Source organism: Pygocentrus nattereri, chromosome 22 (genome assembly GCF_015220715.1).
Source record: "Pygocentrus nattereri isolate fPygNat1 chromosome 22, fPygNat1.pri, whole genome shotgun sequence".
Classification (NCBI taxonomy): domain Eukaryota; kingdom Metazoa; phylum Chordata; class Actinopteri; order Characiformes; family Serrasalmidae; genus Pygocentrus; species Pygocentrus nattereri.
In genome coordinates, this window is record NC_051232.1 from 17,880,043 (window position 1) to 17,904,070 (window position 24,028).

A 24,028-nucleotide genomic window follows, 5' to 3' on the forward strand; every position below is an offset into this window, starting at 1 on the left:
ACACACACACACACACACACATCTTCTAAGGCGCTTCTCCCTAAGGGGGTAGGGGTGGGGGTGGGGGGGTTGTGCTGGAGCCTATCCCAGTGGTCATTGGGCGGAAGGCAGGATACACCCTGGATAGGTCACCAGTCCATCGCAGGGCACTGCTATTAACAGATCACTAAATTTAAGGTGGAACTTCAATTAACAAAGCATTAAATTTAAGATGGAACTGCTATTAACATAGCATTAACTTTAAGGAGGCACAGAATTTAAGGTAGAACTCTCTTTAAAGTAGCACTAAAATTAGCATGGCACAGAATTTAAGGTGTAACTTCAATTAAGATTGCAATAAAATTAAAACCGAAATTAAGGTGGAACTGCATTTATGTTAGCACTGAATTTAAGGTGGAAATTTAACATAGCAATAAACCTAAGGTGGCATAGAATTTAAGGTGGAATTTCATTTAAGGTGGCAGCGAATTTAAATTGGAACTCTTTTTAAGGTGGCACTACATTTAAGGTGGAACGGCAATTACTATAGAACTAAATATAAAGTGGCACAGAATTTAAGGTGGAACTTCAAACAACATAGCACTAAATCTAAGGTGGCAAGGAATTTCAGTTGGAACTCTCTTTAAGGTAGCACTAAAACACAGTAAAACAGTAGCACCTAGCAAAGAATTACCATCCATCACAGATACTGCAGCTTCTGCTTAACAATATTTTGGTAACATTTTAACAACTATGAACAGTTTTCAACCATTTTAACGTTTTAACAAACTCTCTTTCTAGTTTTGTATGGATTTTATGTACCAAAAGCATTTTATCATGGCCACTTTCCAATCCCTTAGAATAGGCTGTTACTTATTACTGTGCCTTTAAGATTGTTATATGTAAATGGCCTCTGTTCTGACTGGCTGGCCTGTATTATACCTATTATATGGACATAATATATTTCACTTCAGTGTGAGTGGGCGGGGCAAACCTGCTGTAGGCAGATATACATAAGTGCAATGGTTATGTCGACACCACAAAACTAATGAATCCAAAACAGGTTGAATTTGCACTTCAGCTGGCACATATGGACTGTTTGATGTTTATATACCCTTTTATTTAAAACAATAAAAAAGTGAAGATAATTCCAGGATATGGGGCCTTTAATTATCTAAATTTACATTCTTTTTTCAAGTTCCAATCACAAGGCATCGCGGAAATATTGTCTGATGCCATAAAGAAATACTCCGAAATGATGACTGATACTAACAAGCAATAGCCATAATATATGTCTACTGAATGTATATCAGAAAAAATGTATTGTTGATACAACCTGAGATAAATAATATACACAAATATGTTACTGCAATTATAACACCTTCAGTAAGCAAAGTGCACTTTTTCACCCCATTGTAAAACTTTGCATTAACAGCGTAACAGTGCCAAATTTCAAACTGTGTGCAATACTGCATCAAATATACTTGTGCCTCCGTGATGAACAAGGCTGAGTCAAATGCACTGGTTTGCCAAATGTAGCTAACAAGTGTAAAGGCAGCTACTCTTAAAAGTAATCCATCATAAACAAGGCACGAAATACCTGAATATCTCAACATCAAAATTCTAGGGCACATGTGTCAGGATCCAGTCCTTGCGGGCCAAAACTCTGCAAACTTCAGCACTCTGCTTCATCAAACACTCCTGATTCAGTTAGATGAGGATAAATGTTAATCTCACTTTGGCCCGGAAGGTCCCCAGTTTGACATGCCTGTTCTAAGGTGTCCCTGAAAAAACATTATTATGATTTTAAGCTTATGTTCATTGCTAAGCCTACTTCACCCACAATGAGCAAACTTTTGTCTTTAATATTCTTAAGTAACTGGAGATGCAAAATTGTATCTCAGTAGCAAATTAATTGACCCAGTTGAGCCTTCATAGCCTACAACTGCAACTATGCCCAGGACACCTGGATTTTACAATAAAACGAATGAATGCCTCCAAATATATTCTTTAAAAATTAATTGTAGTGCTTACAGAGCATATTAGCGTGATTAGAGCTAGTGTTGTAGTATTCGAGTCCGATCTTGCTCTCAATTCTGGCCTTAAGACTGTAAATTAATGGTCTCGGATTTGTATTGGTTTTAACATTATTTGCTTCCACAAGGAATTATAAAGAATGTAATATGAACTACAAACAAATTTCAAAGTTTTGTCTGCTTTATAAAAATAAAAAAGCTTAATCTGGTGTCTCAGTCTTGAATTGGACTAGTGGTCTTGACTACAACGACACTGCTCTTTAATTAGTGTCTTGCAAACTGCAGGCCTAAATTATCACACACCTCAAACTGTGTTGCGTTCATAAGTATTCTTAAATAGACTTGCTTATGTGGTTTCTGACACTGTATGACACACTGCTGTATATAAAAAAGCATTAGTTATCAAGCGAGAGCAAATGTGATGTGTGTCCATACGTGTGCACATTTGAATAATTTAGATTTTTCGTCAAACTATCGCTTTAATGTGGTGAAGTATATAACAGCTCAAAGCTCCTGGCTGCTCAGTACCAAACCAAAATGTGGACACAGAGCTGAGTTCATGAATGACAGACCGGCCACAGTGTCCATGGATGGCTTCAGATACCCTCAAGAGCCGAAGGCTGTCATGTCCAAGCAGTGAAACTGCTCCTAGATGGTGTTCTCAAAAATTCCTATAGATTTCATTATATTTTCATCCTGAGGAAAAAAAAACAGTCTCAATTATGAATTATAATCATAAAAAGTGTAGCATGCTGATTGAAATATAATGAATTTATTTACTTTTTGACAGGTATCAATAAATTCTTCAACAGTAACCACACCATCCTGATTCTGGTCCATTTTCTGTCGAGGGAATATCATATATCATCAAACAATATCATATTTGTCAGTGAAAATGTCTGTTTATCTGAAAGATATGTTTCAGTTTTGACACTATGTGTAGGAAAAAATTTTTACTTGAAAGAAAATCTCAACATGTCGCCTGGGTATCTCCTCTTTCAGCAGTGGAGGAATATTCTTCCCCATCATATCATAAATAGCTTTCATTACATCCAGCATTTCCTAGAAGAGACAAGACACATTAATGTACTTTTTTACATAAAATGTACTTTTTAGGCCCACTGCTACATTCGTAGACACCCCTTTATATCCTTTTGAATTATGTTAGTTACTGAAGCATTGATACTGGGTCAGATACCATACAGAGTAACCAACCTAGGATTGAGTACTTGCTAGTGTAAATGAGTGCTATGTAAATGTAGTGCTATGTGATTTAATCATGTGCATTTACTAGCTATGCTACATTAATGACCTATTATTAAGTAGTGCTGCAGTAGAGAAGAGTGCATTTTGTTCCATGCCAGAAAAATGCCACCATACAGCTGTAGGTAAAGTATGTTTCATAGTTTTGATCTGTCAATCTGCTTTGATCATCTGTCTCTTTAAACAACAGTCTCTATAGCACAGCCACAGCAGGAATCACACATCTTATTGGATTCTTTTGTTTGGCTGGTTGAGCTGTAGTTGAATGTTCTTCTAAAGCCAGACATGCATAGTGTGATTTTAGAAACCTTGTTCTTGGGTAACTCACACTGTACATTTGAATTAAAAGCCTATGATTAATATGCACACACTGTACAAAAACACTCAGATTATCATGCTAAACGAAACACAGCCTTTACAGACAGCTGCACACCTGAGCACAGAGTAAACCGGCTGAGAAACTGAGCTAGAGCAGCATTGTTAGCTTGTGCCACACTTTGCACTGAAACTAAAACCAAATGGTGATGTACATGGTATGACAATATGGTCTTGCTACAGCATATTTTATAACGAGAACTAAAAAAATCACCATATGGATGTTTATACCTCACTACTGTATTCAGTCAAACAGAATAAAGTCAGCATGTATGGAATTTGGTAGCAAATGTCGGCTTTTTCACCTCTGTGTTGTTGTGTTTCCCCAATATGGGGATATAATAATATAATATGATTTTACGTATCTCATGCTGGGTATCCTGGGTAGTGGTTGGTTAGTGTAGCGGTTAACACCTCTGCCTTCTACACTGTAGATTGGGGTTCAATCCCCCACCAGGGCAAGCGCCCTACACTATACCAATAAGAGTCCTTGGGCAAGACTCCTAATATCACCTTGGCCTACCTGTGTAAAATGATCAAATTGTAAGTCACTCTGGATAAGAGCGTCTGCCAAATGCCATAAATGTAAATGTATCCAGCCACAGTGTATGGTGGGAGAAACAAATCTACCTATCAGACAAGACTGCCAGAACCAAAAAGACAAGCAGGCATTAGACCCAACATTCTTCAAAGTACTGGAGCAACAACCTAACACTTTCTGATTGAGGCCAGGATGCATCACAAAGAAAATCTCTGCTACATCTAAACTGCATGGAACACTGACTTATAGATGTAAAACAGATATGTGGAATGAACATTACACCTGTTTTCAGGTCGGCACCAAAGTAATGAATGGTGTTTCTGGCAAAGTTGTGGGTCTCGGTCAGCTTACAAGTGAACCTTGCTTCAGTTCACTGCTTGGGAAACACGTTTTTATGAGTCACACCAAACAAGGGAATTTAACCAGAGCACACATTCCTCAATGCACATCAGTGCTATACAGCCTGTTATAACATTTGACTTTTTACAAATGCTCATCGCTGTTGCAGCACAAGCTGCTGTTAATAACAGCAGACGAGCAATACAATAACAGCAAATCCATGCTTTTAATTCTGGCACATGGACTGCTAAATATATTTTTGGCACCAGTGACTTGATTGGTTAGATTCAAATTTTGTAAACCAATCCTAAAAAAGTGGATGTAAAGTAAGGTGTATTGCTGTCGCTTTGACTGTTATTCACATTGATGAGAAGCGTCTCAGAATTAAGGGTAAGTAGTACCTGCGTGACAGGCTAAATTTGCTGTATATGAGGCTCCAGCGGTCTGAGACCCCTGTATAGGAGCGCTAGAAACCACATATGCAAGTTTGTGAGAGAATTCTCAAGAACTTTGTTTGAGTTTGCACAGCATTGTTGAGATAGGTGCTTCCTTTAATTATCCTCAGCTCCAGTGCAAATACGTTTTGGGTGACTACATTTGGAGTAAAGGGCAAACTGTGTAAATATGATTTTTCACCAAGTTGTTCTTTCAATCAAATTGAAAGACAGACCTCTTTAGTGACGTGTCCATCTTTGTTGAGGTCATACAGGTTGAAGGCCCAGCACAGCTTTTCCTCGGCAGAGCCTCGCAGCAGAACAGACAGGCCTCTTACGAACTCCTGCAAAGTTCACAACAGTGTGTACTGCAGAGTACATTTTACATAATGTACAGATAATCTCTCCTTCCGGTTTGTACTGCTAAGAAAATCCAACAAACAGCAGCTTCCTTCCCTATGTGCTTACCTCAAAACTCACTATGCCATTCTGATCTGTATCAAAGGCACTGAAGAGAAAATGAGCATATTTTGATACATCTGAAAGAGAAATTCAATATCATATCAGTATCAACATTTTATCAACATTTACTCACAAAACACATTATTAAGCTTAATACATGCAAACAAATGTATGTAATTCTGAAAATATTAAACTTGGTTTCAGATTGTAGATTTCTCTACAAAACAAAAGCTCTTCCACGGTTTTTGGTTCTGTGAGGAAGCATTAAGTTAAGGAGTATTTCTACTACTGACACTCCAGTGTCAGCTTTTAGAAATTTTAGAAAATGAACCTCAACAAAAAAATAATTTTAGGTATTAGAGTCACTAATACAAATAATGGGTTATACAGAATAGCATACAGTATAATATTTTAATCTGAATTTGTCTTTACAAATATTTTGAATTTGAATTTATTCTGAATTGAATTTGTCTTCATAGAAAATTTTGAAGCAGAACAGAATTTTTCTGTCTTTGTAGTGAATTACAAATTTTAAGGTGGATGTTTCCATTAAAATAGGTGTATTTATCTTTTAAAAAAAGCTTTATTTTGGGTCATATTGTAAGGTGGTGTGGTAAGGACATGTACATCTGGGCCTGACATTGTAATAGAAAATAAGTGTTTATATAAATAACAATATTTGTTTAAATGTTTTGATTTAACAGTGATGTTCCAATTCAAAAGATGTCATTTTGTAAGTAGCAATTCTTGAAGCTTTTGAAGACACTTCACTTCACTTGTATTTTAACTCAAAATATCCTCCATATATTACATTCGTTTAATGTAATATATGGAGGAAAAATTAATTGTTCAACTAACATTTTAACAATGACAATGTTTTATGACAAAATGTTTCATGTGCTTTAAGCTGAAAATGTGAACATTTGTTCAAAAATCCAATGCCAGGGCCTGGAAGTGCCTGTAGCTGCAGAATCACTCAACTGCACCCTCTGCTGGTCAAAAGTCAAATTTGCAGATTGGACCACAAGAGGTCACTGTTTGTACCAAACCAATTTTTCAAAATACAAAAAAGTTCCAAATGTTGCAATGTCTAATATTCTATAATGTCACACACAGGCACTACTATTCTTTTAAATAAATATGCATAAAAGTATTGTTTATAAAAACAGATTAAAAGATAAATATTCACCTCCACCAGGGAAGAACCGAGCATAGATGGTTTTGAAGGCATCCTCATTCACAAGGCCGCTGGGACACTCCTGAGCAAAACAACCACATTTTAACATTTCAACACAAAATGAGGACGCAGTAGCTATAAAAGGAATAGTAAAGACAACAGGCACTCACGCTTTTGAAACCCCTGTAGAGAATCTGGAGCTCTCTCTTGGTGAAGCGGCTCTGATTGAGTAATCGCTCCAAATCAACAGGACGGCGATGGCGCGCCACGGTCCCGTCCTCCTCCTCATCTTCATGGTCTATGATATAGTAGTAGAGATGATCACAACCAAGCCATACATCAATGTCACTGTAAACCCCTTAAAACACCAGGCGTAGTACATACTAAGGCTTAGTATTCAGTAACTATAGTAACTACTATTCTTAGGTTATACAAGTATGTAATAAAACCTTGGGCGAGCTGATGGGCTCTGGTTCTTCAATCAAATGCCTTGCCATTATTTTTTATAATTTTATCAATGCATAGCATAAACAGTGTCAGTCCTTGGCCTCTGAGTTGGCCTCGCAGGTTTGGTTCAGGGTCGGTTTTGGTGTGTGAGGCCACCAAAATGACCATGTCTTACAGTAAGTAATGAAATAACTGTGTATGACTGAAGTGCATAAGTGCTCATGAACTGTTCATTATTTTTTACTGTACAAATAAACAGTAATTGTTTTTATTTCTCATATGCTCAACAATCCTTCTACAGAATGACCCTGAACGACAAAGATCACATTCCTGGCAACCTGAGAGTGATACCAGGTGACTCAGTGGTGTGCAGTGGTCACTCAACCAGAGTGTCTTCTTGAGCTACCTGCATTCAGAGGACAAGGCCTGAAACTAAGAGCACTGGTCCGGTAATGCTAATTACACACACGCTTGGCTTTCGAATGAATAATGAAGAGAGGTTGGCGTTTCCTGGTGGCTTTTCCAACCCACATGTGCTTATGTTTCGAGAGGCTCGCGTGTAATGGCAGATGTAGTTGTGTATCTGAGAAGGTGTCCATGCATAGCAGATTTGAATAATTCAGCCATTATCCAGTAAATGCAGTCATTTAGAGTGTGAACAGAATGCTGTTTTCTAGAGAAACGTATTTATCTAAAGGCTCCCTCACTGAAAGGGAAACGGTTACAAATGCCTGAACTCCGAGACTTTGCCTTACAAACGTTTTGAGATATGGTTTTGGCCTAGAATTTTTTTTTTTTTTTTTAAGATTTCATGGTGGATGGATACGTGTAGGGTGTTGTAAGGTATAAACAGGTACAAAATAGTCCCCAAGGAAAACTTTTTTTTTCCAGATTTACCATTCAAACCTTCCATGTAAAACTCAGTAGACCTGTGCAGGTTCTGGATAGTAAATAAAATGGCTGTATTTGTGTTGTAGACATTGTGACCCCTGGTTCCTATAATCACCACCACTGTAAAGAAATCTGAGTCTGTACATTTATCTAGAATGGTGCATTTCACAACAAACCGTTCTGAATGACTCTCAAGCATTGAATCAGGTAGGATTTTTGAAAAATGGTGGAATTCCTTATAACCTACCTATTTCTGCTATTTTTTCCCTGAAGTCCACTTATGATTTAAGTCTGCTGTTTGTTGAGTTTTGAACATAAGCTTACATATGAACATAGTTCATTTATGCATGGCATTTTACAGCCTCTCTTTATCTGTTACAATTGAACAGGCTGTTTTTGTTACTGTGCCTTTAAGACTGACATTTGTCTCCGATCTGATTGGCTGCTGTGTATTGTGCCTCATTCAAAGTTTCTTTATAACCTCAACGGAAGAGGATGGGGCTAAATTGCTGTACGCTGAAAAGGAATAGCATGCGTTCTTAAATGTGTTTTTCGTGACATCAAAAAAATTTGAAATAAGTTCGATTTCTTCTTTTTTGAGTGCTACATTTTGAAACTTGAAGCAATGTTTACACAGCATATCAAAGTCTTATATCAAAAAGGCAAAGAAAAAAAAATGATTCCATCATATTTTACGTTTTTCCCAGGCCAGATTTTAGCAACTCAGCATACCAGAGGGACCCTGTACTTCAGTTCAACACATACGATTAAAAATTCACTGCTCTGCTGGTTCAGGCCTGGTAACTAAAGATACCTTTGCTAAGTGGTGTCCCCTTCAGAGAGCATAACACCACTGCCCCAGTTTCTAATGATGCCACCACAGCGAACATCCAAAAGTCCAGTGGAGAAAAACAGCACACTATATGGACTTTAGTTAATATACTTCAAATTTTTACAATATTAGATATTATACTGTATGTCTCTGGCCAAACATGCCATGGATTTCAGTGGGAAAGTTTAAGCAATAACTTCCATTTGATCCATGCAAGCGTGCAAAAGTTAGGAATTGTAAAAGTGTCTTCACTACTGAGTTTAACTATGCAAACAATTCTAATATCTGACTTGAATGAGATGAATATTAACTGGATATAAGTCTAAGATTAATATCTCCCTCAGCTTATTTCATGCCAATAAACCATGACAGTTTCATCTACTGGAGGGTGTATTTTTTCATCAGCGCATGAAATATCATATTTTTAAATTATTCTTTTTGAAAATTCTTTTTTTCTGGGCTTTACATAAAATTTATGCAATTATACAACAGGCCGTAGCTATGCCAACACAACCACAGTCATTTTGGGTGGGCCAGTTACAAAAGTGTGGGGAGCTAGGCCCTCTGGCCCCAATTATAGCAGTGCCACTAATTACAGCTATAACTTATGCACTTTTTAAACCTGTTTCAGATTATCTTTCTGGGTCACAACTGGTGCTGGAACCTATCCCAGTGGTCATTGGGCGGAAGGCATGAAACACTCTGGACAGGTCACCAGTACATCAAAGGGTAGTATAAGTACAATATAAAGAAATAATGAAACAGTAACTAGATTGTGAAATTATAGCTAGGATCCATTCTGGACACATCAGATGGTGGTGGTGATTCCTTCATAATGAAGTGTCTCAGGTCTAGACACTGGACTTTAAATTAGTTTGAGGAGACAAGCAGAAAAGCACCTCATTTATTTGATTCATGGCAGCAAACAGTTTCAACTCAAATATGTACATCAAATGTCAAAACATTAGCTGCCCAAAATTACCATTGCTACCTCTCTAGCTTTACAATGCATCCATCATAATAAGATTTTAAATAGGATGCATCTGGGTTCTGTTTTTAGTCTCAGTCTTCCAAGCATAACTAGATGCAATCAGTAATCAAGTTTCCAAAGCTATCGATTGATCATAAACCCGACAATGCTTGCTTTCAAAAACCTATTAGAAACCTAGAAAATGACACCCATGTGTTCATTACTGCTGCATCAACTCAAATGAAGCATCATTACTGCTGTATCTCCTCAAATTAAGCATCATTACTGCTGTATCTCCTCACATGAAGCATCATTTCTGCTGTATCTCCTCACATGAAGCATCATTACTGCTGTATCTCCTCACATGAAGCATCATTTCTGCTGTATCTCCTCACATGAAGCATCATTACTGCTGTATCTCCTCAAATGAAGCATCATTACTGCTGTATATCCTCAAATGAAGCATCATTACTGCTGCATCAACTCAAACGAAGCATCATTACTGCTATATATCCTCAAATGAAGCATCATTACTGCTGTATCTCCTCAAATGAAGCATCATTACTGCTGTATCTCCTCAAATGAAGCATCATTACTGCTGTATCTATTCAAAAGAAGCATCATTACTGCTGTATCTCCTCAAATGAAGCATCATTACTGCTGTATATCCTCAAATGAAGCATCATTTCTGCTGTATCTCCTCAAATGAAGCATCATTACTGCTGTATCTCCTCAAATGAAGCATCATTACTGCTGTATCTCCTCAAATGAAGCATCATTACTGCTGTATCTCCTCAAATGAAGCATCATTACTGCTGTATCTATTCAAAAGAAGCATCATTACTGCTGTATCTCCTCAAATGAAGCATCATTACTGCTGTATATCCTCAAATGAAGCATCATTTCTGCTGTATCTCCTCAAATGAAGCATCATTACTGCTGTATCTCCTCAAATGAAGCATCATTACTGCTGTATCTCCTCAAATGAAGCATCATTACTGCTGCATCTCCTCAAAAGAAGCATCATTACTCCTCTATCTCCTCACATGAAGCATCATTACTGCTGTATCTCCTCAAATGAAGCATCATTACTGCTGTATCTCCTCACATGAAGCATCATTACTGCTGCATCTCCTCATACGAAGCATCATTACTGCTGTATGTCCTCACATGAAGCATCATTACTGCTGTATCTCCTCAAAAGAAGCATCATTACTGCTGTATCTCCTCACATGAAGCATCATTTCTGCTGTATCTCCTCAAAAGAAGCATCATTAATGCTGCATCTCCTCACATGAAGCATCATTACTGCTGCATCTCCTCAAACGAAGCATCATTACTGCTGTATCTCCTCACATGAAGCATCATTACTGCTGTATCTCCTCAAAAGAAGCATCATTACTGCTGTATCTCCTCAAAAGAAGCATCATTACTGCTGTATCTCCTCACATGAAGCATCATTTCTGCTGTATCTCCTCAAACGAAGTATCATTACTGATGTATCAACTCAAATGAAGCATCATTTCTGCTGTATCTCCTCAACCGAAGCATCATTTCTGCTGTATCTCCTCAAACAAAGCATCATTACTGCTGTATCTCCTCAAATGAAGCATCATTACTGCTGTATCTCCTCACATGAAGCATCATTACTGCTGTATCTCCTCAAATGAAGCATCATTACTGCTGTATCTCCTCAAATGAAGCATCATTACTGCTGTAGCTCCTCACATGAAGCATCATTACTGCTGTATCTCCTCAACCGAAGCATCATTACTGCTGTATCTCCTCAAACGAAGCATCATTACTGCTGTATCTCCTCAAACGAAGCATCATTACTGCTGTATCTCCTCAACCGAAGCATCATTACTGCTGTATCTCCTCAAACGAAGCATCATTACTGCTGTATCTCCTCAAACGAAGCATCATTTCTGCTGTATCTCCTCAAACGAAGCATCATTACTGATGTATCAACTCAAATGAAGCATCATTTCTGCTGTATCTCCTCAACCGAAGCATCATTTCTGCTGTATCTCCTCAAACAAAGCATCATTACTGCTGTATCTCCTCAAATGAAGCATCATTACTGCTGTAGCTCCTCACATGAAGCATCATTACTGCTGTATCTCCTCAACCGAAGCATCATTACTGCTGTATCTCCTAAAACGAAGCATCATTACTGCTGTATCTCCTCAAACGAAGCATCATTACTGCTGTATCTCCTCAACCGAAGCATCATTACTGCTGTATCAACTCAAATGAAGCATCATTACTGCTGTATCTCCTCAACCGAAGCATCATTACTGCTGTATCAACTCCAATGAAGCATCATTACTGTTGTATCTCCTCAAATGAAGCATCATTACTGCTGTATCTCCTCAAGCGAAGCATCATTTCTGTTGTATCTCCTCAAACGAAGCATCATTACTGCTGTATCTCCTCAAATGAAGCATCATTACTGCTGTATCAACTCAAATGAAGCATCATTACTGCTGCATCTCCTCACATTTAGAAACATTTTTGATACTGAATAACATTCACACTTCTAACATTGGTCGCCAACCAAGATTGGACCCACTGGCCAAAATAATGTCGGCCCAATGTGCTTTGCCATTGTTATGCCGTACCTAATCAGTGTCACTGAGCCTACGTTGGTGTTTAATGGCTACCAGGTTAAGCTGACAGTAAATGATTAAATCATTAATGCATTCAGAAACAACATTTATTTCTCCATACAGTGATTTCTCCATGTAGTGCCATGAATTACTTGAAATGTGTGTAACATTTGAACACAAATATTTCGAGAAGCAGAATTTAACCCCTAATTACACCTTTCTATAACCTAAGAAGAACTCCATTAGTTGGCATTGAAGCTCCTGTAGTTACTGAATAATAATCCTTTGTTTGAAATAAACCTAGAACGTTAAGTGGTTAAAAGAAAATTAAGGAGATGCATAAGTAGCTTTTTGAAGAAATTGTGTGACTTAAACTATCGGTATGAGCAGAAAAGATGGACATCCCTACTTAAAAAAAAATCATTAAACCATTAGAACCATTCAGATAGACACTTGATGGTTTTACGTCCTAATAGAAATTGGTTCAATGGTTACCATAAGAGACCACTGTTTTCCTGTAGAACACCTCTAGATCCTGTTGGAAAACCATCAAATGCATCTAGAATCAGGCTCAGGTCACCTGTCAAGCCATTACATTGTGATATCAAGAAACTCATCGAGACAATACATTATCAAACCACCAAGAATAAAAACCAGTTATATTCAGCAGGGATTACAGGTGCAAACCTGTGTTCTGAATAAAATGACATTACCTGAGTTTAAAGTTCCTGTTACAAGTTGGTGGATGTGCTGGATGAACTTCACCAGCTGCTGTTTACACCGTCGTCTCCTGCTCATGTTCAGTTTCAAAACGAGGTCCTCTTATTGATTGGCCAGCAACGTGTAGCCTGGAGCTCTGTGTCTGTGTGTGTGTGTGGGTGCGTGTGTGCATGTACTCATGGGTGGAGAGCGCTCAGTCACTATTCACTAATGAAAGTGGAGCCTACAGGCGTACCAGGCGTAGCCAGATGCATCCCAAGAGGAGATTAAGTACTGCTGCCACGACATCAAAAGGTGGCAGTGTTTATGTTGTGTCACAAGGGCGGTCAACAGAGTCTACAGTGATGAATATTTAGAAGAAAAAAAAACTTAAAGGTTAACATTTCACACATTTCACCCAGGCTCTATTACACATCACTTTCATCATCCAAGACTTCATTCGGGGGCACGCTGACCCACTTCTCCAGCTCTCCAGAGAGAGAGAGAGAGAGAGAGAGAGACATCTGACCTACTTCTCCAGCTCTCCAGAGAGAGAGAGAGAGACAGAGAGAGAGAAAGAGAGACATCTTGCAAAAATAAAGGCAAATATACTCCACTGTAAAATAAAAATGGGCCTCTACACCAACTGAGTGTTCTTGCAAGGAAATCTCTTCTACAAAAAACTGCAATTTTTCATGATGATTCCAACATTCAACAGTTTTTTTAACAGTCTTATTTAGGGATTTGTTCTTAGATAAGAACAGAATCTACACACACTCAAGAGCACAAGGGTGAGAACAATTCAGATGTTTAAGAACACCTTATTAATCTGACAGACTTTTTCTAAGAACCTTTTTCAAGAACAAATTTAAGAAAACACATATTGGTGAATGAGGCCCATAATGTGTTTCATTATTCTTAAGAAAAGAGTTAAAAATATATAAGAATACTCGAAAGTTATTTGAAGAATGACAATTTGCCAACATTTTACTCAAGAAGGAAGTTAAGAAAAAACACATTTAAGACGATTTTCTTTCTTAAGACACTTTGGTGAATCTGGCCCATCGTCTCTGGACGAAGAATAAAGGTATGATCTCTCTGTAGCCTGCAGCTCTTAGCCAAGTGTCCCTAGTTATCAGCACCATGGATACGTTTAATGTCCAAGAAAGGGCTGAGCAGTGTTTTCCAGGCCATGTTGAAACATATCAATACAATTTCTAGCACTCCTGGACAAAGCCTGAGGTAGCCTTCAGGGTTCAAGGTGTCCACAACTCACACATACACATAAATATATGAAGAGACAGTTATTACACCAGGACACAAAAATGTCCCTGCTTGAAAACTTCCAATACCGTTCATTTTCCCATTGTGCGTGATAGGTTGTATAAAATGTAAATCAATGTAAATGCTCTTGTGCTAATTCTTCCCATTCAGCATAAAACAGCATTTAAAAAGCCAAATTTCTTTACGTGACAGACAAATTAGGCATAATTACGAAACTAGAGTGACATTTCAGCTTCATTTTAGTGAGTTGACTAAAAAGTAGGCTCAAAATAGATATAGTCACCTAGGTTAGTATCCTATACTAAACCAATAAGAGTCCTTGGGCAAGACTCCTAACATCACCTTCACCTACCTGTGTAAAATGATCAAATTGTCGATCTAGATAAGAGTGTGTGATAAATGCTGTAGATATAAAATGTAAATGTAAACAGAAAGTCAAGGAAACATTAGCTGGTCTTAAGAGGAATAACTTGTTTAATGAAGACAATATGGGATTACAAAGCAATCTATGTTTACTCTTAAAGCAGGTTCTTTGGCAGAAGAATGGCAAGAAAGAGGGACACCAATGCCAGAATCTTGCAGGTCAGCAGTGGAGCAGAGGATCCAGAAGGTGAGCTTCAGCGAGTGGCCAGGGAGAAAGAAAAAAAATAAGTCAGTGTAATTCAACTTAATATTTTTTACATGACTTCTGATGGGTTGTGTAGTACCCTTAAAAGGTTCTCTTAGTAAGACAACATCTTAAGTAGTTCTGAACTATGTTTTGATTGCTATAATCATAGTGGAATCACTTCCAACCATGAAATCTATAGATCTAATACATTCCCTAAAATATATGTAAAAGAATGCTTTTCTTACAACACGTTCAGATTCAAGTTTGCTCTACAGCAGTGAGACAATACACAGTATCTTCCCAAACATACTGCGACGCTGAAAATGCCTTTATTGCTAAATGTGTACCTCATCTGGCCGACTTCTATCTGCGTAATAACATTAATGCATTGGAAGGCTGTCTGACAGGTGATGATATGATTTTTAGCCATCACAGTTTTTCTTTGCTCCAATATCAACACTATTCCAGAAAAAGTTTCCTATAATGTTCTCGGCTTTGGGGTAGAGTTAAAAGTACAAATTATGTGGAAGGTTTTTGTGGTAAACTTGAAGATAGCAGATGAAAAATAATGTAATTTGCCTGGTTTTATTTCGGAATGGAGCTAACATGCATAGTCAAAGTGCTAATTACAGACACTTTCTTATTTTCTTATTTGTTAATCCTCTAGTCTAATAAATCAGCTGTATGTTAGTCTGTGCATCATTTCAGTCTTTCTTTAGGCCTAGCTCCAAATTCATAGCAGAAATTGTCCCTCTAAGGTTTTTTCATTGCACTGAAAAGTGAAATTCAGGTGAAATAATGTCAGTAAGTGATGTTTTAATGCATTATTGTTAACCTTTACAAGTTTATGTTGTAGTATATTAGCCTATTAGTTGCCAGCAGTGTGTGATCGTTTGTCTCAGAAAGGTAAAAGCCAGCCTAGTGCGTTAAATAGCTAGCTAATTCGGGTGCCAAGGTTGTGCACATGGTGGATGGTGTAGCAGCAAGTTAACATTTGACACCTTTAAAGATTTTGATTTTGAGCTTGTAAAGGCCATAAATTGTTAAATTTGGTCTTTACTTAGTCTGGTTCCTTCTCATAGAACACTCATAGTATAGTAGCCATAGTTACCTGGTAGAGTAGTAGCAGTCATGATTGCTCAGAAAGCCTGAATGTGTTAAAGTTATTATTTTATAGTCAGCTTCATCAGTTGAAACATGATTGATACTCTTCACTTTGAAGACCTCAGTTGGGGAAATAAGCTGTTCAATTTCCTCAGAAGTGCACGTGTAGTTCTCAACATTAACCACAGAACAGGAGCTGATGTTGAACAGTGTGCCTTTGCCTTCTGACTCAGCTGCTTCAATTTCAAGGCTCTGCTGAAGTCTAGGATGAAGAAACCTCCCAAAACGCACCTCCTTCCCAGTTTCTGCTGTATATAGGTTGCTCGTGCCAAAGTACACAGTGTAACATGCTTTGCCAGGGTTAAGAAGTCGTAAAGCATCTGTTAGCAGAAAGTGGAGAGACTTGAAGGGAAACTCATCGTTGTATGTTGTGGCATTGCTGCCTTTGGTCTGAACCATGTTGTTAAACGTCTTTCGGAACTGAACTCCAGAATTCCCATAAGCCTGAAGTGCAGCCAAGTGATGAGGTGTTGCACCATAAATTTGCTTCTCACAAGTTCCACCATGACTCCTCCACATGTCTGCAAAATCCTTCCTGGCCTTGAGCTCTTTCTGCAACAGGCCACCTGGTGCTGTAATAGTCTGTATCATTTTGTCACGACACTCTGAGAAGGTGTCATCTACAGCATTGGGAGCCATGTCCAGGATTCTCTTCTCTGCAGTGACCTAGGTAATTAAGAGAAGCTATAATGGAGCACATGGATCTGAGTGTAGGGACCAGGCTCTCCCAGAGGAAAGAAGATATATGAATATATAGATGATAGATCGAACGAATTTATGTGTTGTTGTTGTTGTTATGTGTTGTTGATGTGTTACTGATAATCTGTTAAGAGTTTCTACAAAGGCCCACTCCAAAGAAAGTGTTACCAGAGTTTTATGAAAGTACCAGGATTGCAGTCCAAAATTTGATGCGACTAGATCATGCCACCCTGAAACAAACGTAGTGGCAAATCTAATATCTCTATTGATTATTTGATTTGAGAACAACTTCAGACTGTTTCATGCTTGTGAATCTGAAGGTTGTATTAGTCTGTGGTTTTGATGAATTGTATTGGGTTCATCACAGGTTTAAAGAAAACAGAGCACACATTGAAATAATGTTTTTCATCTTCTCATGTCAGAACCAGAGACAAAGAAGTCTTACAAATTCTTAAAAGTTCATGCAAAGAACTTACATTGTGGGTGAGCACAGGTAGGAACATCAGCAGAAAGAGACTTAAACTCTGACCTCCCATCATATCAGTCCACTCGCCTTTTCCAAGGAAAAATGAGCATGGAAATCAAGAATGAGAAAAAAGTTACCAAACTAACACTAGCACCTGTAAATAGAACTTTGTTAAGCCAGCCACAGTTGGACTCTACTATTTAAACACAGCCAGAAATATTTTCTAGACAAAGATTAAGCCTAGTCCTGCACTGCAGAGCATTCTGAATGAAGTTTCCCTACTGAAAGGATTATGTTTAATCCCTGTCCAGGAAACTGGCCTGTAAACTGTGTACGTGACTCAAAACGGGTAAGTTCCAACTGTGACCACAAGGGCGCAACACTAGACAAGAACTAGAGAAAGAGAAGGGAGGCAGCACAGTTTTCTGAGGTAAACAAGCCATGATTGACTCACTGGCAATGTGGCTGTGGTCAGATAACACGTTTAACAGCTTTAATTAGCAGAAAGATTGCTTAGCTGATAATAAGTACGTATATTTTAGCAGTTTACAGTAAGTATACATGCAGTTTTGCTATTTTTCTGGCCCAGAAGTGAAACGCTCAATGAAAAACTGAATGACGTGCTGCAACATTATTACAAACTAAATGGAACAACTTTTTCAGTGTATTTCACAATCACAAGATCAGTGTTGCTGCAGGCTAAGAAAACATGCTAGTACAGATTCCATATTGGTAAGAAGTAAGAAAACTTACTGCCTCTGGGACAATTCAGCTGCACGTCTAGACAAAGAGGAACATTTTGTACACAGTTGCCCAGTTTAAAAGTCTAGGCAGTTCTCCAGTAACCAGCTGGCTTTGCCATATATAGGGTGGGGAAAGGATTTAAGGGGACACAACCCCCATATCTGCACTGCAGATTTCATAGGGAGCTGATATACAAAAATGTAGTGAGATATTTAGCAAGAAGCATATTTTTCTTGCATTTAATTCACTCAAAGTATACAGTTCATTTGTTTTCAGCAGAGGTGGACAAAGTACACAAATCATGTACTTGAGTTAAAGTAGAGATGCCCAAGGTAAAATACTAGTCCAGTAAAAGTAGAAGTCCTTACTCGAGACCTCAACTTGAGTAAAAGTACAAAAGTATTTGCCTTCAAATGAACTTAAGTATCAAAAGTAAAAGTACTAAAAGAGGAATTCTGGCTCTGATGTCCTGTTATCGTTTTTATAGCAAGACTCACTTCATGAACTCATTTTAGGTGAAAGTCCTCCAGCGTCTCTCTTGGTAAACCAGTCTTTTAATAGAATGTCATTAATTAGCGACGCTGACGTCTATTAAAATGATCATAAGCACAAAACACTGAAGGTAACAGTTTCCATCAGGAAGAACCGAGTGGCTCTGAAATCACTTTTACAAACAAGCGAAGTTTCAGTTTAAGATTACTTTGTAAATTAGTTACAAGTTGAATAAAAACTGGCTTTAAACTCAGATTCACAAATAAGTTTTCCTTTACTGTGTTGATCTGTAGGTCTCTGTTCATAAACATAAACTAAGCGAAACTAATTTACTATAAAATGAATGTGTTTGTATGAATTCAGAAAAAAAGAAACGTGTCAGTCTCGACTGCGTATGTCTACATATTTCTATATTGTGGTCTATTTACACAAAGTTAGGTTAGTTCATCATTTAGACGTATGTGCTCCCAAATTTTTACACTGCTGCACTGACGTTGAACTGTTGCTGCACTGGGTCGGTATGACCAACAGGTCAAAACAAGCTCAGAACAAAGTGACTGCTGTGCCCTGATTGGTGCTCTGGCTTTATGCTTCTTTTGTTTTGACATGTTACATTTTTATACACACAGAAACCAAAAGGAACCACAGATTTCACAAAATATAGTGGAGGAAAAAGTGAGATATTTGACTTTGAAATGTAGTGGAGTGAAAGTAAAAAGTCGCCCAAAATGGAAAAACTACAGTAAAGTACAGATACACAAAAAACTACTTAAGTACAGTAACTAATTACATTTACTTAGTTACTGTCCACCACTTTCTTATAAACACGTAAGTAAGTTTTATTCAATATTGGGGACACTGGAACTTTCACTGGGATGAAATACAATGTCCTCGCATTCATCTTTTCAAAACCAATAGTGAATAATGTCAATGCTGTTTTTTTTGTGAAAAATTATGGGATCTATACTTTAACTTGAAATAAAATGATAAAAACTAGCATTTAAATGATCAGAAAAGCACATAAAATATCTGTGTCCATCTAATATGGTGATTTTGGCATGTCCCACCTCACTGACATTAAAATTCTCTAGGCTATATTTTCATTAAAATCTTCCACTAACTCCATACATCCATTACAATGTTTTGTGGCTAAGATCCAAGCAATTCCATGTTAAATGAATTACTTTTTCCTATTAATTTACAACCTTTAAAAACATTAAGGTGCTGTGCAAAATGTAAATAAAAACAAAATGCAATGATGTGCAAATCATGTAAACCATATGTTTAATTAAAAATAGTACAAAGACAACATATCCAATGTTGGCGTGTTTTCAAAAATATTTGCCCATTTTGAATTTGATGCCAAAAACACATTCCAAAAAAGTTGGGTTGGGGGCAAAAAAGGCTGGGAAAGTTGTATAATGCTAGAAACACTTGGTGATTGATTGGCAACAGAAATATGATTGGGTATAAAAAGAGCATCTCAGAGAGGCTGAGTCCGAAGTAAAGATGAGGAGGGTTTCACCACTCTGTGAAATACTGTGCAAGCACATACATCTACGGTACATCATTAAAAGATTTATAGATGGAGAAATCTCTGTATGCAAGGGACAAGGCCAAAAATGAATATTTGCTGTCAATGAACTTTAGGCCCTCAGGACGCACTGCATTAATAACAGACCTGATTCTGTAGTGGAAATCACTGCATGGTCTCAGGAACACTTTTGAAAACCACTGTCTATGAACACAGTTTGTCGCTGCATCCATAAATGCAAGTTAAATCTCAAGTTATACTAGCAGGTTCTAGAAATGATGCCACCTTCTCTGGGCAAGAGCTCATTTGAAATGGACTGGAGTGAAGTCGAAAAGTGTCCTGTGGTCCAATGAATCAACATTTGAATTTTTTTCTTTGGAAATCATGTGTTTTCCAGGCTAAAGACCACTTAGCTTGATTTCAGTGCAAACCTGAAATCCTATATCAACAAAAAATGCAAGCAAGCAAGCAAAATTTATTTATATAACGCTTTTTACAACAGGTGTTGTCACAAAGCAGCTTTACAGAACAATCAGTATTACAGAGAGAAGAGAAAAGAAGAAAGAAAATCCGGGTCCGGGCCCCTAAAAGAGGAAGAAACCTTGAGAGGAACCAAGACTCAGAAGGGGAACCCATCCTCCTATGGTCGACACCGGACAGCAAACATTATTAGTATGAAGTATTCTAGTAAAGTGGCAAAAGAAAGAGAGAGATCTGAGGGTGAGGACTGCACAGCGCTGTACAGCAAGAAGCTCAGTGGTGGTCAAACCGGTCCAGAAGGCTGGTGAGCAGCGGCACCAATCAAGGCAGTAGAGGCAACAGCATCAGGCGCACAGGATGGGCAGCTGATCAGCTCGGCAGAGAAAGGAGAAGAAAAAACAGAGTTAGTACTGTAAAGAGTGGCTGACCACAGATTACAGTAAAACAGAGCAGTGTAGACTCCAGCAGGTCTAGACCTGACAGGGAAGACTAGTCACCAAATGCTTGACTGTACAAATAAGTTTTTAGCCTAGACTTAAAGATTGGGGCTGTGTCTGATTCCCGAACATTGGCAGGAAGATTATTCCAGAGCTGGGGGGCTTTGTATGAGAAAGCTCTCCCCCCTGATGTAGCTTTATTAATTCTAGGTACCAGTAGTAATCCAGCACCTTGTGATCTAAGTAGGCGTGATGGTTCATAGTGGGAGAGGAGCTCACTCAGGTACTGAGGGGTGAGCCTGTTTAGAGCTTTATAAGTCAGTAATAGAATTTTATAATCAATGCGAAATTTAACTGGTAACCAGTGCAGGGCTGATAAAACTGGACTAATATGTTCAAACTTCCTAGTTCTTGTGAGGACTCTGGCTGCAGCGTTCTGGACTAGCTGAAGCTTGTTAAGGCTTTTGCTGGGATATCCAGACAGCAGGGCATTACAATAATAAAAAAAAATGGGAAAACATTTCACTTTCAAAACTGCAACTCCTCAGTTCCAGAACCCTTACAGAGTGTTGTTAAAAGAAGAAATGATGAAACACTGTGATAAACATGCCCCCATCCCAACTTTTTAGGATCATGTTGTTGGCATCAAATTCAAAATGGGCATATCTTTTTCAAAAAATAAAATTTCTTCCCCCTGTCCTGTGAAAAAAATGTAACATTACATTTATTATGACATAACTGCTGGAATTTGCATGATTTTGTTGTTTTCTTCAGAACAACCACCAGACAATATGAACATCAATAATCCATCCATCCATCCATCCATCATCTTCCGCTTCTCCGGGGTTCGGGTCGCGGGGGCAGCATCCTGAGCAATGAAGCCCAGACCTCCCTTTCCCCAGCCACTTCCACTAGCTCCCTGGGAGGGATTCCGAGGCGCTCCCAGGCCAGCTGGGCGATATAGTCACGCCAGCGTGTCCTGGGTCTTCCCCGGGGTCTCCTCCCCGGTGGACTTGCCTGTGACACCTCCCAAGGGAGGCGTCCAGGAGGCATCCTAACAAGATGCCCGAACCACCTCAACTGGCTCCTCTCGACGTGAAGAAGCAGCGGCTCTACTCCGAGTCCCTCTCGGATGACCGAACTTCTCACCCTATCTCTAAGGGAGAGTCCAGCCACCCTGCGGAGGAAACTCATTTCAGCCGCTTGTATTCGCGATCTCGTTCTTTCGGTCATTACCCAAAGCTCATGACCATAGGTGAGGGTGGGAACATAGATCGACCAGTAAATCGAGAGCCTTGCCTTATGGCTCAGCTCTTTCTTTACCACAACAGACCGGTAAAGAGCCCACATCACTGCTGACCCAGCACCAATCCGCCTGTCAATCTCCCGCTCCCTTGTACCATCACTCGTGAACAAGACCCCGAGATACTTAAACTCCTCCACTTGAGGCAAGAGCTCATCCCCGACCCAGAGAGGGCTCTCCACCCTTTCCCGCGTGAGAACCATGGCCTCGGATTTGGAGGTACTGATCCTCATCCCGGCCGCTTCACACTCGGCTGCAAACCGATCCAGTGAAAGCTGAAGTTCACGGCCTGATGTCCCCAATAGGACCACATCATCTGCGAACAGCAGCGATGTGACCCTGAGGTCACCAAACCGGACACCCTCCATCCCCTGACTGCGCCTAGAAATTCTATCCATAAAAATTATGAACATCAATAATACTTCACTAAAATGAATTTTAAAACTCTTCTACTCTTAATATCAACTTAATGGGGAAGATGATCTTTGTGTTCAAACCTGTTACTCGCTTTAGTCCTGTTAGCCAAGTGTCAACCCTGCTATTTAGTAATTTTTGGTGAAAATAGTGTTAAAGCATTTCATTTAGTAAGTTATCAGAATTGTTAATTTGGTAAAAATGACAAAAAATTAGGTTCTTTTTTGGGTAGTGTTTAAAAGTCCAAACACATCTCATTACTTACTGTGAGTGGTAATAGCACCCCCTTGTGGAGGACATTGACACTGCTAAACATAGCTTTATACTGAAACGCAGTTATCAATCCAGTTATCATGACAGGCCGAGTTTTATCATGGTCTTCACTTATGCAGGAGTTGTTTTACATTTACCCTGCAAACACAGATATGTTGTGAGAACCTGTTGTTGTGGTGCCCACAGCATTGTTGCAATGTTGAAGTGTAATTCCTCTGACAGTTGTGACAGTGTTATCTGACAACATTGTGACAATGTTATCAGTACATTGTCAAACTTATAGAATCCAAGTTCCATTATATTGGGCATTGAACTCCATGGAATTTTGCTAAGTTGCCATCAGGTAGTTATAATACCGCATGACAACGTTACTGAATAATGAGGTTGGGACAATGTTGTAGCAATGTTGTAAGAAAGTAGACAACATTGTGACAGTGTTGTGTGTTTGTTGTGTAGAACTTTTTCTATTATGGCTCTTTTTTTTTACTATAAATTAATAGCAATCTTATTTATATTTTAAACCTTCCTGGCTTTAAAATATTGTCAACCACGAGAAAAAAGTCATGTCCATCAGTTCTTGCGCTGCACTGCAATGAAGAAACATTTTTGGCAGGATTTCACTCAGCTGTTAAGGGTTGATGGCTTTCCCACTCACCCCCTAAACCAAAGCATTCTTCACATTCCACGTTACGCCTGAAGTATTATTTCATTCCAGTCATCCCAGCAATGGTTTTGATTACACTAGGCAAATGTTTACTCAGACAACCAGACAGGCACTGCTGAAATCTGAGGATCTTACTTTGGAAATATTTTGCGCTCTGGATTAGTCTGTCCACAAGACAAACATCATATCATCAGTCATCAATCAGAATTTAAAATGTAAAATCAGAAAACAACAAACACTCATTACAACAGCTTCCATTGGTAATATAAGAAAAAGAGGAAGAGTTCATTATGTGTCATTAAGAAGGTCTGAATCTTTTAAGTATTGAAATAATACATGAAGAACAGTCTGCTGTCTAGTATTGTCTGAGATGCTCCACACTAAATTGATCACATCTTAATTGACCT

General features: G+C 38.6%; 2 protein-coding genes across 2 annotated transcripts; both read right to left on the minus strand.

Annotated features, from left to right (window-relative positions):
- Nucleotides 1-757: 757 nt before the first annotated feature.
- On the minus strand, nt 758-13,227 carry si:ch211-145b13.5 (Kv channel-interacting protein 4). The gene is made up of 8 exons (XM_017709326.2): nt 13,072-13,227; nt 6,777-6,904; nt 6,619-6,688; nt 5,436-5,506; nt 5,204-5,311; nt 2,973-3,077; nt 2,796-2,858; nt 758-2,711 (listed from the first exon to the last, which is right to left on the minus strand). Exons 1-8 carry the CDS (start codon nt 13,154-13,156, stop codon nt 2,664-2,666), a joined length of 678 nt encoding a protein of 225 aa, XP_017564815.1. The 5' UTR covers nt 13,157-13,227; the 3' UTR covers nt 758-2,663.
- A 1,565-nt stretch (nt 13,228-14,792) lies between these two features.
- LOC108434337 (GPI-linked NAD(P)(+)--arginine ADP-ribosyltransferase 1-like) lies at nt 14,793-18,285 on the minus strand. The gene is made up of 4 exons (XM_017709381.2): nt 18,034-18,285; nt 17,291-17,367; nt 16,063-16,781; nt 14,793-14,956 (listed from the first exon to the last, which is right to left on the minus strand). The coding sequence occupies exons 2-4, from the start codon at nt 17,351-17,353 to the stop codon at nt 14,860-14,862; spliced, it is 879 nt and encodes a 292-aa protein (XP_017564870.1). The 5' UTR covers nt 17,354-17,367; nt 18,034-18,285; the 3' UTR covers nt 14,793-14,859.
- Nucleotides 18,286-24,028: the final 5,743 nt, after the last annotated feature.